Source organism: Bombina bombina, chromosome 3 (assembly GCF_027579735.1).
Source record: "Bombina bombina isolate aBomBom1 chromosome 3, aBomBom1.pri, whole genome shotgun sequence".
Classification (NCBI taxonomy): Eukaryota; Metazoa; Chordata; class Amphibia; order Anura; family Bombinatoridae; genus Bombina; species Bombina bombina.
In genome coordinates this window covers 385,601,074-385,615,061 of record NC_069501.1, presented here as the reverse complement: position 1 = coordinate 385,615,061, position 13,988 = coordinate 385,601,074, and the positions used below count along the sequence as shown (strand labels likewise).

The following is a 13,988-nucleotide window of genomic DNA, read 5'->3' as shown; positions in this document are numbered from 1 at the left end:
CAACAACTTCTGAATTTGAAAATAAAGAAAGAAAGAAAATATTAACTCCATTTTAAAACCTATCGGGACACCAAATAATTTGTCTCACATATCCTTTGTACTAATATACAAAAAACAAAAAATTATAACACAAAAAATATCACAGTTAAAGTCATACATTAGATAAATATAACATAATTTAAAATGGACACAAAACAATATGTGATTGTAATATAAAATGTATAATTATGCATAGTAACTCATCTTAACAATATACTTGCATTGCTTATTTTACCAACTATTTCTATCATTTAAACTGGAGTTTTTCAGTTCTGAGAATTGAGAGCGCACACTGCAGACTTCACAAGCCCTAGCCCTGCTACATTCCTGTCCCTAATTAGCCTCCACACATTTTTTGCTAGTGACATGGCCATGGCAAGCTTTGTCTACTTCAGTAAGTCCGGTGTGGTTCTTTCAAATAGGGCAACTGATAGATGGAGTTTGACCATTGAAAAACAATTGCAACAAACAAGGTGTTAATGCATTAAAAATTACATTCTTCTAGTTTATTTATTGCAATACTGCTAACAAATCTTGAAATTACAAGGTGTTTCATGTCCCTTTAAGCAAAACTCAGATAAACTGACACCACAAAACTTTACATTTGCATCACAAAATCCTCCATTTATTCCCTCCCACCAAGCCTGGATAAGGACCTCAGTAATTTATTTCAATCACATATTTTATGTTTGTATTCAAGTATGCTACTCAAATTGGCTAGGTTACAAGCATCTTCAGCGTCGCTAGCCTCACCAGTATTTAATAACATAAGGACTGGTCGAGAGAGCCTAAAGAAAAAACATATAGCGCGCGCGCTGCAGTCAGTGCGCAATTTGTAATCTCCGCGAATGGGAATTTTAAGTTTAAATAAATAAACAATAAAAACTTTCATCCAGTCAGAATTAGTTTAAAGTGATATGAAACCTAAAATGTTTCTTGATTAAGATACAGCATACGTTTTTTTAAACAACTTTCAAATTTTTTTCTAGTATCGCATTTTCTTCGTTCTCATGGTATCTTTTGTTGAAAAGCAGGGACGTAAGCTCAGGAGAGAGCATGTGTCTTGAGCACTATATGGCAGCAGTTTTTTTCCAGAATGTTATCCATTTGCAAGTGAACTAGATGGCAGCACTATTCCCTGCCATGTAGTATTCAAGGCTACCTAAGTATCTCTAACACAGAATACCATAGGAACTAAGCACATTTTATAATATAAGTAAATTAGTCTTTTTTTTTAAATTGTTTGCTCTGTCTGAATCACAAAAGAAGATTCTTTGGTTTCATGTCCCTTTAATTCCATATAGTCTCTCTCCATTGTAGCAGTGAAATCAGTTTATCAGTTTAGTTGATTTAAAGTGACAGCAAAGTCAAAATAAATGTTGATGATTCGGGTAGGGCATAAAATTTTAAACAACTTTCCAAATGTTCTGCTTTTATTAAAATTGCTTAGTTCTCTTCCTGATATCCTTTATTTAAGAGTAAATTTATGTTGGTATTTAAAAGCTCAGTAGCGTGCACGTGTCTTTGGTACTGACAGCAGTGTTTTGCAACATTGTTTATAGAAGTGTTATACATAGTTGTAAACAACCGCTGACATAGAGCAAAAAAGACGCGTGCACACTCCTATGTGCTTACCTGGATTTACTCTTCAACAAAGAATGCCCAAAGAATAAAGCAAATTTGATAATAGAAGTAAATTGAAAAGTTGTCTAACATTGCATGCTCTATTCAAATTATGAAAGTTTAATTTTGACTTTACTGTCCTTTTAAAGATGGGCAAGCAGAGATTGGATGATGTACAGATACTCGTCGACTTACAACCTATGCGACTTATGACCATCCATACTTACGACCATGTGTCGTACTGTAGACAGCAGTGCTTGTGTGCAGGCCATACGAGAGTGACTGTCATAAGCAGCAGCAGCAGCCTTCGCATGTGTCGCAGCCTCTCACCATGTTGCAGTCCAAAATACCTGTGATGTGTAGCAGCAGACCTATCTGCCTAAACCCTACATTAGACCATTTTATTTACATGCCGTAGATATATCGTCCGACTTACGTCCAAATCGTCTTACGACCGGACGGTCAGAACGTAATGCGGTCGTAAGTCGACGACTACCTGTACATAGAAAATAACACATACTACAAACATATACACATACATCTTCTATCACAGGTCACTCTACAATGCATAGGAACAAATATATCTGTAAGAAACATTGAACTGTGCGTGTGTTAGACTTTCATCCTTTATAAATGTTGGAGTTTTGTTTACAAGTTTTTCCTTCTGAATGGATCTAGGAATTCACCCATCACTGTGGAGTAAAGATGATGTAATTCATTGGCTTAGATGGGCTGAGGAAGAGTATTCTTTAAGGAGAACAGATGACAGGAAGTTTGTATTGAATGGTAGAGGTCTCTGCCTTCTTACCAAGGATGACTTCAAAAGCCGTTCTCAAAGCTCAGGTGGGAATTTCAATTCTAAACTCAATAGACCCTTTTATTAGAAGTTCATCATTCTGATTAATATAAGGTACAATTGGCCATCTATTTTAGGTTGTGGTATTTAAGTTTCTATATAAGTAGATACAAGAAAGCAGAAAGGTTTCTAATTGAACAGAGATTTACAGGTATTTATTTTAGCTGAAACTAACACCATTTTATGAAAATCTATTCCCCTCATTTTTACGTTTTCTTCATTTTAATTAATTGATAAAATATTTTATGGTCTATGATTAAGGCTTTTTTTTTTTAGTTGAAATGCGTAAGACTGGCAGATAGCTGTTGGTCATTCTCTTTATTTCTTATGTTTTAGTGCTCTTTTACCTTGTTTACCCAGTGTGTTCTTTGGAATAAAATGTGTTGCATTTGAGACTCGCTGGATTCTTTTGTCTGCCTATGAAAAATATTTTAAAGCACCTTACAAAATAAAAAGTCATTTATGTAAATTAGAGAGTTTATATACAGTAGGAGCAGTTTTAGTAAAAAAAGAAACACTACTGCAAAGTCACTTATATTTTTCTTTCATGGGATGAATAGGACCAATAATAAAGGGTTATCGAGTTAATATAAAAAACATATCTTATATCATCATCAGTTTCAGTAGTGCTAATTCTTTAAGGCTCTGGAAACCTTCTAGACTGTGATCTTTTTAAGAGGTCTACTCATTTTAGGGCATAATAATGATTTAAAGGGACATTAAATGGTTGCAAAAGCAGGCTGTGAACCTTCTGGATTTACTTGTGTTCCAGTCATATGTTGTCCTGACTGGGCCCTTTTTAGATGCATGTTCATAAGACCACTTGAAAAGTATAGCTTCAGGTGGCACTGGCATGTTATTAAGTTGCTAATACGACCCTTGTGCTCCTAAGGACATGGCATTACTCAAGTTTCAGGGAAGTGTCTGCTAAGTGCTTTAATGTTCTGTTTTTTTTTTTTTGGGGGGGGGGGCATTTCCCTTTTGTGTACCTGTTCTCCATATCAGCCAGTGTTCCTGCATCTCCACTACAGTTTCTGCATTTTTCTTGTTGCATAGCTCATGCTGTGTTTCTGTCTCCAAATCAGCCACTATGTCTGTCTCTGAAGCAGCCTGTGTTTCTGGCCAACCTAGCTTACCTATATGTCTCTCCTCTTGGGCTTGTCTGTGTTTCTGGCCTATGTAGCCTGCATATGTCATTGCCTCTCTGTAGTTAGCCTCTGTTGCCTGTCTCTCTGTAACAAGCTTTTGTTATCAGATTCTCTCAGCCTGTGATTTTGGGCCTCTGGTGCAGCTCAATCTCATCCTATGCTAATGTCTCCATAGTTATCTGTGATTTTGTCCCTGTACCAGTTTGATATGTCACATGGTCTAGTTAAGAGTAGTTCAGGAGTCTGGCAAGGCAGTCGAGAGCTCCCAAGATTGTATGTAACCTGCAAAAAGCACAAAAATATAATAAGACCAAAACAATAATAATGGTTTATTCTATTTTAGGTGATGTTTTGTATGAATTGCTTAAGTACATAAGGACACACAGAGAGGCGTTAATCACTCATCCTTTTTTCAGTCAGGCTAAACGAAATATGCAAAGTCTTCAAAACATTGTCTACAACAAAAAGGGTGAGAAATTAAGTTGTTTTTTCCACAGGAACAAAACTATACTTTTAAAGTCATAACACCTAGTATATACCTTATACAGAAAATATATATCTCTGTATTTTTTTGTGTGATTCCTTGTACATCTCTAAATAAGCAGTCATAATGCAATGCATTCTGAGCTTCAAATAGCTGATTTGGTTGCCCCCCTGTTTAAGCACATTGTAAAACTATTGTACAGCAGATCACATTTATTTATTTTTATTTCAAATCATTTCCAACCTAAAAGTGAGACTTGTCAAATAGTAAATAAGTCTGAAAATGATGGTATTTAAAATTTTTATTTAATCAAATTTAATCTAAAATTAAAAAATAAATAAAAAATGTATTAAGCAGTAAGAAGAAACATCCAAATGCATCACTCTCACTATTTAAAACCAATATAGATTAGAGATACCCCAATCTTAAAGGGACAGTCAAGTCCCCAAAAAACTTTCATGATTTAAATAAAGCATGTCATTTTAAACAACTTCCCAATTTACTTCTATCACTAATTTTGCTTTGTTCTCTTGGTATTCTTAGTTGAAAGCTAAACCTAGGAGGTTTATATGCTAATTTCTTAGACCTTGAAGACTGCCTCTAATCTGAATGAATTTTGACCACTAGAGGGCATTAGTTCATGTGTTTCATACAGATAACTTTGAGCTCATGCACGTGAAGTGACCTAGGAGTGAGCACTGATTGGCTAAAATGCAAGTCTGTCAAATGAACTAAAATAAGGGGGCCGTCTGCAGAGGCCTAGATACAAGGTAATTACAGAGGTAAAACATGTATTATAACTGTGTTGGTTATGCAAAACTGGGGAATGGGTAAAAAAAAGGGTTTATCTTTCTTTTTAAACAACAAAAATTCTGGTGTTGACTGTCCCTTTAAATAAAGTTTATCACAACGACAATTGTATATATTGTTTGTAATACAAAAAAGTGACTTAACTTGTCAAATAGCCAATTTCTTGGCAATTACTGTAAACAATTAAATATTTTTATAATCTGATTAGGTACTGATGTGTGCTGGGTTTGAATACTATAATTTCTTTCATGTAATTGGCAAGTGTCCATGAGCTAGTGACGTATGGGATATACAATCCTACCAGGATGGGCAAAGTTTCCCAAACCTCAAAATGCCTATAAATACACCCCTCACCACACCCACAATTCAGTTTTTACAAACTTTGCCTCCTATGAAGGTGATGAAGTAAGTTTGTGCTTAGATTCTACGTTGATATGCGCTTCTCAGCATTTTGAAGCCCGATTCCTCTCAGAGTACAGCGAATGTCAGAGGGTTTTGAAGGGAGTATCACCTATTGAATGCAATGGTTTTCCTCACGGGAGATCTATTTCATAGGTTCACTGTTATCGGTCGTAGAGATTCATCTCCTACCTCCCTTATTCAGATCGACAATATACTCTCATATTCCATTACCTCTACAGATAACTGTTTCAGTACTGGTCTGGCTCTCTGCTATATGTGGATGGGTGTCTTTTGGTAAGTATGTTTTCATTACTTAAGACACTCTCAGCTATGGTTTGGCACTTTATGTATCAATATAAAGTTCTAAATATATGTATTGTACTTATATTTGCCATGAGTCAGGTTTATGTATATTTCCTTTTGCAGACTGTCAGTTTCATATTTGGGAAAAGCATATTTAGGAAAATATTTTTTCTTACCTGGGATATAGTCTTTTTTCTATTGAATGTTTTTTCTTTAAATTTTGCGGGCAAAATTAGGCTTGCGAGGGCGCAAAATGCCGAAGTTTATTGCGTCATTCTTGGCGTGAGAATTTTTTTGCCGCAAAGTTATGTCCGATGAAGCAAATTCGTGATTTTCGGCGTCTTAGTTGACGCCGAGTTCCTTGCACAAGGTTGCGTCGTCAATGACGCGAGTGTGTCATTTCCGGATGTTAGCGGCAAAATTATTTCAGTTACGTTGTGCGTCATACTTGGCGCCAAATAATTTCATTATTTAAAACCCCATTCCTATGTGCCTCTTGCCTTTTTCTATGTTAGAGGGCTATGTTGTTTGGATTTTTTCCCCATTCCTGAAACTGCCAGATAAGGAAATTGATAATTTTGCTTTAAATGTTGTTTTTTTCTCTTACATTTGCAAGATGTCTCAATCTGATCCTGTCTCAGAAACCACTGTTGGAACCCTGCTGCCTGATAACAGTTCTACCAAAGCTAAGTGCATTTGTTGTAAATTTGTGGAGATTATATCTCCAGCTGTGGTATGTAATAGTTGTCATGATAAGCTTTTACATGCAGAGAATGTGTCCATCAGTAATAGTAATATGCCTGTTGTTCCTTCAACAGCTAATGTACTAGATATACCTGCGAATATAAAAGATTTTATTGCTGATGCGATACAGAAGGCTTTGTCTGCCATCCCGCCTTCTAATAAACGTAAAAGGTCTTTTAAAACTTCTCATAAAGTTGATGAAATTTCTGATGACTGACAACATACTGAATTATCCTCATCTGACGAGGATCTATCTGATTCAGAATATCCTTCCTCAGATATTGACACTGACAAATCCACTTATTTATTTAAAATGGAGTATATTTGTTCCTTGTTAAAAGAAGTTTTGATTTCATTGAATATTGAGGAAACTAGTCCTTTTGATATTAAAACTAGTAAACGTTTAAATTCTGTTTATAAACCTCCTGTGGTTACTCCAGAGGTTTTTTCAGTTGCTGATGCTATTTCTGATATGATTTCTAAGGAATGGAATAGGCCTGGTACTTCTTTTATTCCTTCTTCAAGGTTTAAAAAATCGTATCCTTTGCCAGCAGTTAGATTTGAGTTTGGGAAAAGATCCCCAAAGTTGATGGGGCTATTTCTACTCTTGCTAAACGTACTACTATTTCTATGGAAGATAGTACTTCTTTTAAAGACTCTTTAGATAGGAAACTTGAATCGTATCTAAGGAAAGCTTATTTATATTCTGGTCATCTCCTCAGTACTGCCATTTCTATGGCTGATGTTGCAGCTGCATCAACTTTTTGGTTGGAAAGTTTAGTGCAACAGGAAACGGATCCTGATTTGTCTAGCATTGTTCGCTAATCATTTTATTTGTGATGACATTTTTGATATCAAAAGCTTTTCTGAAGTGTGTTTCAGACCTGGAGCTTTCAGGGCTAATCATAACATTTCCGTTTCAGGAACATAGTGTAGGGTTTTATTCAAATATATTCATTGTCCCAAAGAAAGAAAATTCTTTCAGGCCAGTTCTGGATCTGAAAATTTTGAATCGTTATGTAAGAGTGCCAACTTTCAAAATGGTGACTATAAGGACTATTCTGCCTTTTGTTCAGCAAGGGCATTATATATCCACAATAGACTTACAGGATGCTTATCTTCATATTCCGATTCATCCAGACCATTATAAGTTTCTGAGATTCTCTTTTCTAGACAAGCATTACCAATTTGTCACTCTTCCGTTTGGCCTAGCGACAGCTCCATAAATCTTTTCGAAGGTTCTCAGTGCCCTACTCTCTGTAATCAGAGAACAGGGTTTTGCGGTATTTCCTTATTTGGATGATATCTTGGTACTAGCTCAGTCTTTACATTCTGCAGAATCTCAAACGAATCAACTAGTGTTGTTTCTTCAAAGACATGGTTGGAGGATCAATTTACCAAAAAGTTATTTGATTCCTCAGACACGGGTCACCTTTTTAGGTGTCCAGATAGATTCAGTGTCCATGACTCTGTCTCTAACAGACAAGAGATGATTAAAATTGGGTTCAGCTTGTCGGAACCTTCAGTCTCAGTCATTCCTTTCAGTGGCTATGTGCATGGAAGTTTTAGGTCTCATGACTGCAGCATCGGACGCAATCCCCTTTGCTCATTTTCATATGAGACCTCTCCAGTTTTGTATGCTGAACCAATGGTGCAGGGATTATACAAAGATATCACAATTAATATCCTTAAATCCCAATGTTCGACTCTCTCTGGCTTGGTGGTTAGATAAGCATCCTATAGTTCAAGGGGCCTCTTTTGTTCGTTCAACCTCGACTGTGCTCACAACAGATGCAAGTCTTTCAGGTTGGGGAGCTGTCTGGGGATCTCTGACAGCACAAGGGATTTGGAAATATCAAGAGACGAGGTTACCAATAAATATTTTAGAACTATCTTCTAAAGCTATCTTCAGGGCTCTTCAGGTGTGGCCTCTGTTGAAGAGAGAACCGTTCATTTGTTTTCAGACAGACTCGCAGTCCCCAAGCCATGAAAGAAGTATCTTGGATACTTGCTTGGGCGGAATCCAGCTCCTGTCTAATTTCTGCAGTTTATATCCCAGGTATAGACAATTGGGAAGTGGATTATCTCAGCCGTCAGACTTTACATCCTGGGGAATGGTCCCTTCATCCAGATGTGTTTTCTCAGATTGTTCAGATGTGGGGTCTTCCAGAAATAGATCTGATGGCTTCCCATCTGAACAATAAACTTCCCAGGTACCTGTCCAGGTCCAGGGATCCTCAGGCGGAAGCAGTGGATGCGTTAGCAGTTCCTTGGTGTTACTACCTGCTTATATCTTCCCGCCACTAGTTCTTCTTCCAAAAGTGATTTCCAAACTCATCATGGTACAATTGTTTGTGTTGCTGGTAGCTCCAGCATGGCCTCACAGGTTTTGGTATGTGGATCTTGTTCGGATGTCCAGCTGCCAACCTTGGCCACTTCCATTAAGGCTAGACTTTCTGTCGCAAGGTCTGTTTTTTCCATCACAATCTCAAATCATTAAATTTGAAGGTATGGAAATTGAACGCCTAGTGCTTAGTCATAGAGATTTCTCTGGCTCAGTGATTAATACTATGTTACAGGCTCGTAAATCTGTTTCTAGGAAGATTTATTATTGAGTTTGGAAGTCTTATATTTCATGGTGTTCTTCTCATAAATTCTCCTGGCATTCTTTTAGAATTCCTAGAATTTTACAGTTTCTTCAGGATGGTTTGGATAAAGGTTTGTCTGCAATTTCCTTAAAGGGACAAATCTCTGCTCTTTCTGTTTTATTTCACAGAAAGATTGCTAAGCTTCCTGATATTCACTGTTTTGTGCAGGCTTTGGTCCATATCAAGCCTCTCATTAAATCAATCTCTCCTCCTTGGAGTCTTAATTTGGTTTTGAAGGCCTTACAGGCTCCTCCTTTTGAGCCGATGCATTCTTTGGACATTAAACTACTTTCTTGGAAAGTGTTGTTCCTTTTGGCCATCTCTTCTGCTAGAAGATTATCTGAATTATCTGCTCTTTCTTCTGAATCTGCTTTTCTGGTTTTCCATCAGGATAAGGAAGTTTTGCGGACTTCATTTAAATTCTTACCTAAGGTTGTGAATTCTAATGACATTAATAGAGAAATTGTATTCCCTTCTTTGTGTCCTAATCCTAAGAATTTGTTGGAGAAATACTTGCCTTCTTTGGATGTGGTAAGAGCTTTGAAATATTATGTTGAAGCTACTAAAGATTTCAGGAAGACTTCTAGTCTATTTGTTATCTTTTGTGGTTCTAGGAAAGGTCAGAAGGCTTCTGCCATTTCCTTGGTATCTTGGTTAAAACTTTTGACTCATCAGGCTTATTTGGAGTCGGGTCAGGCACCGCCGAAGAGAATTACATCTCATTCTACTATATCAGTCTCCACGTCGTGGGCTTTTAAGAATGAAGCTTCAGTTGATCAGATTTGCAAAGCAGCAACTTGGTCTTCTTTGCATACATTTACTAAATTCTACCTTTTTGATGCATTTGCTTCTTCAGAAGCAGTTTTTGGTAGAAAAGTTCTTCAGGCAGCTATTTCAGTTTGATTCCTCTGCTTATGTTTTAAGTTTTTTTCTTTCATTTATGAGAAAAACTTATTTTTTTGGTTGTGGATTTAATTTTCTCAGCGGAAAGTGCCTGTTATTATTTTATCCCTCCCTCTCTAGTGACTCTTCTGTGGAGTTCCACATCTTGGGTATTACTATCCCATACATCACTAGCTCATGGACTCTTGCCCATTACATGAAAGAAAACATAATTTATGTAAGAACTTACCTGATAAATTCATTTCTTTCATGTAATTAGCAAGAGTCCATGAGCTAGTGATGTATGGGATATACATTCCTACCAGGAGGGGCAAAGTTTCCCAAACCTCAAAATGCCTATAAATACACCCCTCACCACACCCACAATTCAGTTTTACAAACTTTGCCTCCCATGGAGGTGGTGAAGTAAGTTTGTGCTAGATTCTTCGTTGATATGCGCTTTGCAGCAGGCTGAAGCCCGGTTTTCCTCTCAGAGTGCAGTGAATGTCAGAGGGATGTGAAGAGAGTATTGCCTATTTGAATACAATGGTCTTCCTTGAGGGAATCTATTTCATAGGTTCTCTGTTATCGGTCGTAGAGATTTCTTCTCCTACCTCCCTTTTCAGATCGACGATATACTCTTATATACCATTACCTCTACTGATTCTCGTTTCAGTACTGGTTTGGCTATCTACTATATGTAGATGAGTGTCTTAGGGTAAGTAAGTCTTTTTTTGTTTATGACACTCTAAGCTATGGTTGGGCACTTTATATGTAAAGTTCTAAATATATGTTTAAAAGCTAATATTTGCCATGATTCAGGATAATCAGTATTCCTTCTTTCAGACTGTCAGTTTCATTTTTTGGGAAAATGCATTTGAATAAATATTTTTTCTTACCTTAAAAAATTTAAATTTGACTTTTTTCTTGCGGGCTGTTAGGCTCGCGAGTGCAGAAAATGCTTCAATTTATTGCGTCATTTTTGGCGCGACCTTTTTTGGCGCAAAATTTTGTCATTTCCGGCATCATAGTTGACGCCGGAAGTTTTCACGTGATTGCGTCATTTTTTTGACACATGTGTGTTACAGACGTTTTTTGCGCCAAAAATGTGGGCGTCGTTTTTGGCGCAAAAAATTGTGGGCATCATACTTGGCGCCAAATAATGTGGGCGTCATACTTGGCACATTATTTCAGTCTCACTTTTTTGTTGCTTCTGGTTGCTAGAGGCTTTTTTCTTTTGCATTTTTTCCCATTCCTGAAACTGTCATTTAAGGAATTTGATAATTTTGCTTTATATGTTGTTTTTTCTATTACATATTGCAAGATGTCACAACCTGACCCTGGATCAGAATCTACTTCTACCTGATGTTGGTTCTACCAAAGCTAAGTGCATTTGTTGTAAACTTTTGGTAACTGTTCCTCCGGCTTTAGTTTGTGTTAGTTGTCATGATAAACTTTCTAACGCAGATAATGTCTCCATTAGTATTAATCCATTACCTGTTGTTTTTCCTTCAACATCTAATGTTCAGGATGTTCCTGTTAATGTAAGAGAATTTGTTTCTAATTCTATTCGGAAGGCTCTGTCTGTTATTCCTCCTTCCAGTAAACGTAAAAGGTCTTTTAAAACTTCTCATATATCAGATGAATTTTTAAATGACCGCCATCATTCTGACTTATCTATTTCTGATGAGGATCTATCTGGTTCAGAAGATTCTGCCTCAGATATTGACACTGATAAATCTTCATATTTGTTTAAGATGGAGTTTATTCGTTCTTTACTTAAAGAAGTGTTGATTGCATTAGATATGGAGGAGTCTAGTCCTCTTGATATTAAATCTAATAAGCGTTTAAATTCAGTTTTTAAACCTCATGTAGTTATTCCAGAAGTTTTTTCAGTTCCTGATGCTATTTCAGAAGTAATTTCTAGGGAATGGAATAGTCTGGGTACTTCATTTACTCCTTCTCCAAGGTTTAAGAAATTGTACCCTTTGCCATCTGATAGATTAGAGTTTTGGGAAAAAATCCCCAAAGTTGATGGGGCTATCTCTACTCTTGCTAAACGTACTACTATTCCTACGGCAGATAGTACTTCTTTTAAGGATCCTTTAGATAGGAAGCTTGAATCCTTTATAAGGAAGGCTTATTTATGTTCAGGTAATCTTCTTAGACCTGCTATTTCTTTGGCTGATGTTGCGGCAGCTTCCACTTTCTGGTTGGAGGCTTGAGCGCAACAAGTGTCAGACCATAATGCTTATAGCATTGTTAAACTTCTTCAACATGCTAATAACTTTGTTTGTGATGCCATTTTTGATATCATTAGAATTTATGTCAGGTATATGTCTTTAGCTATTTTAGCTAGAAGAGCTTTATGGCTTAAATCTTGGAATGCAGATATGACTTCTAAGTCAATATTGCTTTCTCTTTCTTTCCAAGGTAATAAATTATTTGGTTCACAGTTGGAATCAATAATTTCAACTGTTACTGGGGGGAAGGGAGCCTTTTTGCCTCAGGACAAAAAATCTAAAGGTAAATATAGGGCTGCTAATCATTTTCGTTCCTTTCGTCAGAATAAGGAACAGAAGCCTGACCCTTCCCCTAAAGGAACAGTTTCCGTTTGGAAACCTTCTCCAGTCTGGAATAAATCCAAGCCTTTTAGAAAGTCAAAACCAGCTCTAAATCCGCATGAAGGTGCGGCCCTCATTCCAGCACAGCTGGTAGGGGGCAGGTTACAATTTTTCAAAGATATTTGGATCAATTGGATTCACAGTCTTTGGATTCAGAACATTCACAAGGGTACAGAATAGGTTTCAAGTTAAGGCCGCCTGTAAGAAGATTTTTTCTCTCACGCATTCCAGTAAACCCAGTAAAGGCTCAGGCGTTTCTGAAATGTGTTTCAGACCTAGAGTCGGCTGGGGTAATTGTGCCAGTTCCAGTTCTGGAACAGGGTCTGGGGTTTTACTCAAATCTGTTCATTGTACCAAAGAAGGAGAATTCCTTCAGACCAGATCTGGATCTAAAAATATTGAATCGTTATGTAAGGATACCAACATTCAAAATGGTGACTATAAGGACTATTCTGCCTTTTGTTCAGCAAGGGCATTATATGTCTACAATAGACTTACAGGATGCATATCTTCATATTCCAATTCATCCAGATCACTATCAGTTCCTGAGATTCTCTTTTCTAGACAAGCATTACCAGTTTGTTGCTCTTCCGTTTGGCCTAGCAACAGCTCCAAGGATCTTTTCAAAGGTTCTCGGTGCCCTTCTCTCTGTAATCAGAGAACAGGGTATTGCGGTATTTCCTTATTTGGACAATATCTTGGTACTTGCTCAGTCTTTACATTCTGCAGAATCTCAAACCAATCAACTTGTGTTGTTTCTTCAAAGACATGGTTGGAGGATCAATTTACCAAAGAGTTCCTTGATTCCTCAGACAAGGGTAACCTTTTTGGGTTTCCAAATAGATTCAGTGTCCATGACTTTGTCTCTTACAGAAAAGAGACGTCTAAAATTGGTTTCAGCTTGTCGAAACCTTCAGTCTCAATCGTTCCCTTCGGTAGCTTTGTGCATGGAAATTCTAGGTCTCATGACTGCTGCATCAGACGCAACCCCTTTTGCTCGTTTTCACATGAGACCTCTCCAGCTTTGTATGCTGAACCAATGGTGCAGGGATTATACAAAGATATCACAATTAATATCCTTAAATCCCAATGTTCGATCTTCTCTGACTTGGTGGTTGGATCACCATCGTTTAATTCAAGGGGCCTCTTTTGTTCGTCCAACTTGGACTGTGATCTCAACAGATGCGAGTCTTTCAGGTTGGGGAGCTGTATGGGGATCTCTGACAGCACAGGGGGTTTGGGAATCTCAGGAGGCGAGATTACCAATCAACATTTTGGAACTCCTGTGCGATTTTCAGCGCTCTTCAGTTCTGGCCTCTTCTGTAGAGAGAATCGTTTATTTGTTTTCAGACAGACAATGTCACAACCGTGGTGTATGTCAATCATCAAGGAGGGACTCACAGTCCTCAGGCTATGAAAGAAGTA

The 13,988-nt window shown here is 37.3% G+C and overlaps 1 protein-coding gene across 1 annotated transcript in view; it reads left to right on the top strand.

Moving 5' to 3' along the window:
* The window catches only part of LOC128651640 (transcription factor ETV7), a 115,303-nt gene that overhangs the window by 47,299 nt on the left and 54,016 nt on the right, over nt 1–13,988 (top strand). Inside the window, exons 3-4 of the mRNA XM_053704642.1 lie at nt 2,341–2,505; nt 4,010–4,135. Coding sequence (XP_053560617.1) covers nt 2,341–2,505; nt 4,010–4,135 — 291 coding nt within the window. The remainder of the gene's footprint in view (nt 1–2,340; nt 2,506–4,009; nt 4,136–13,988) is intronic.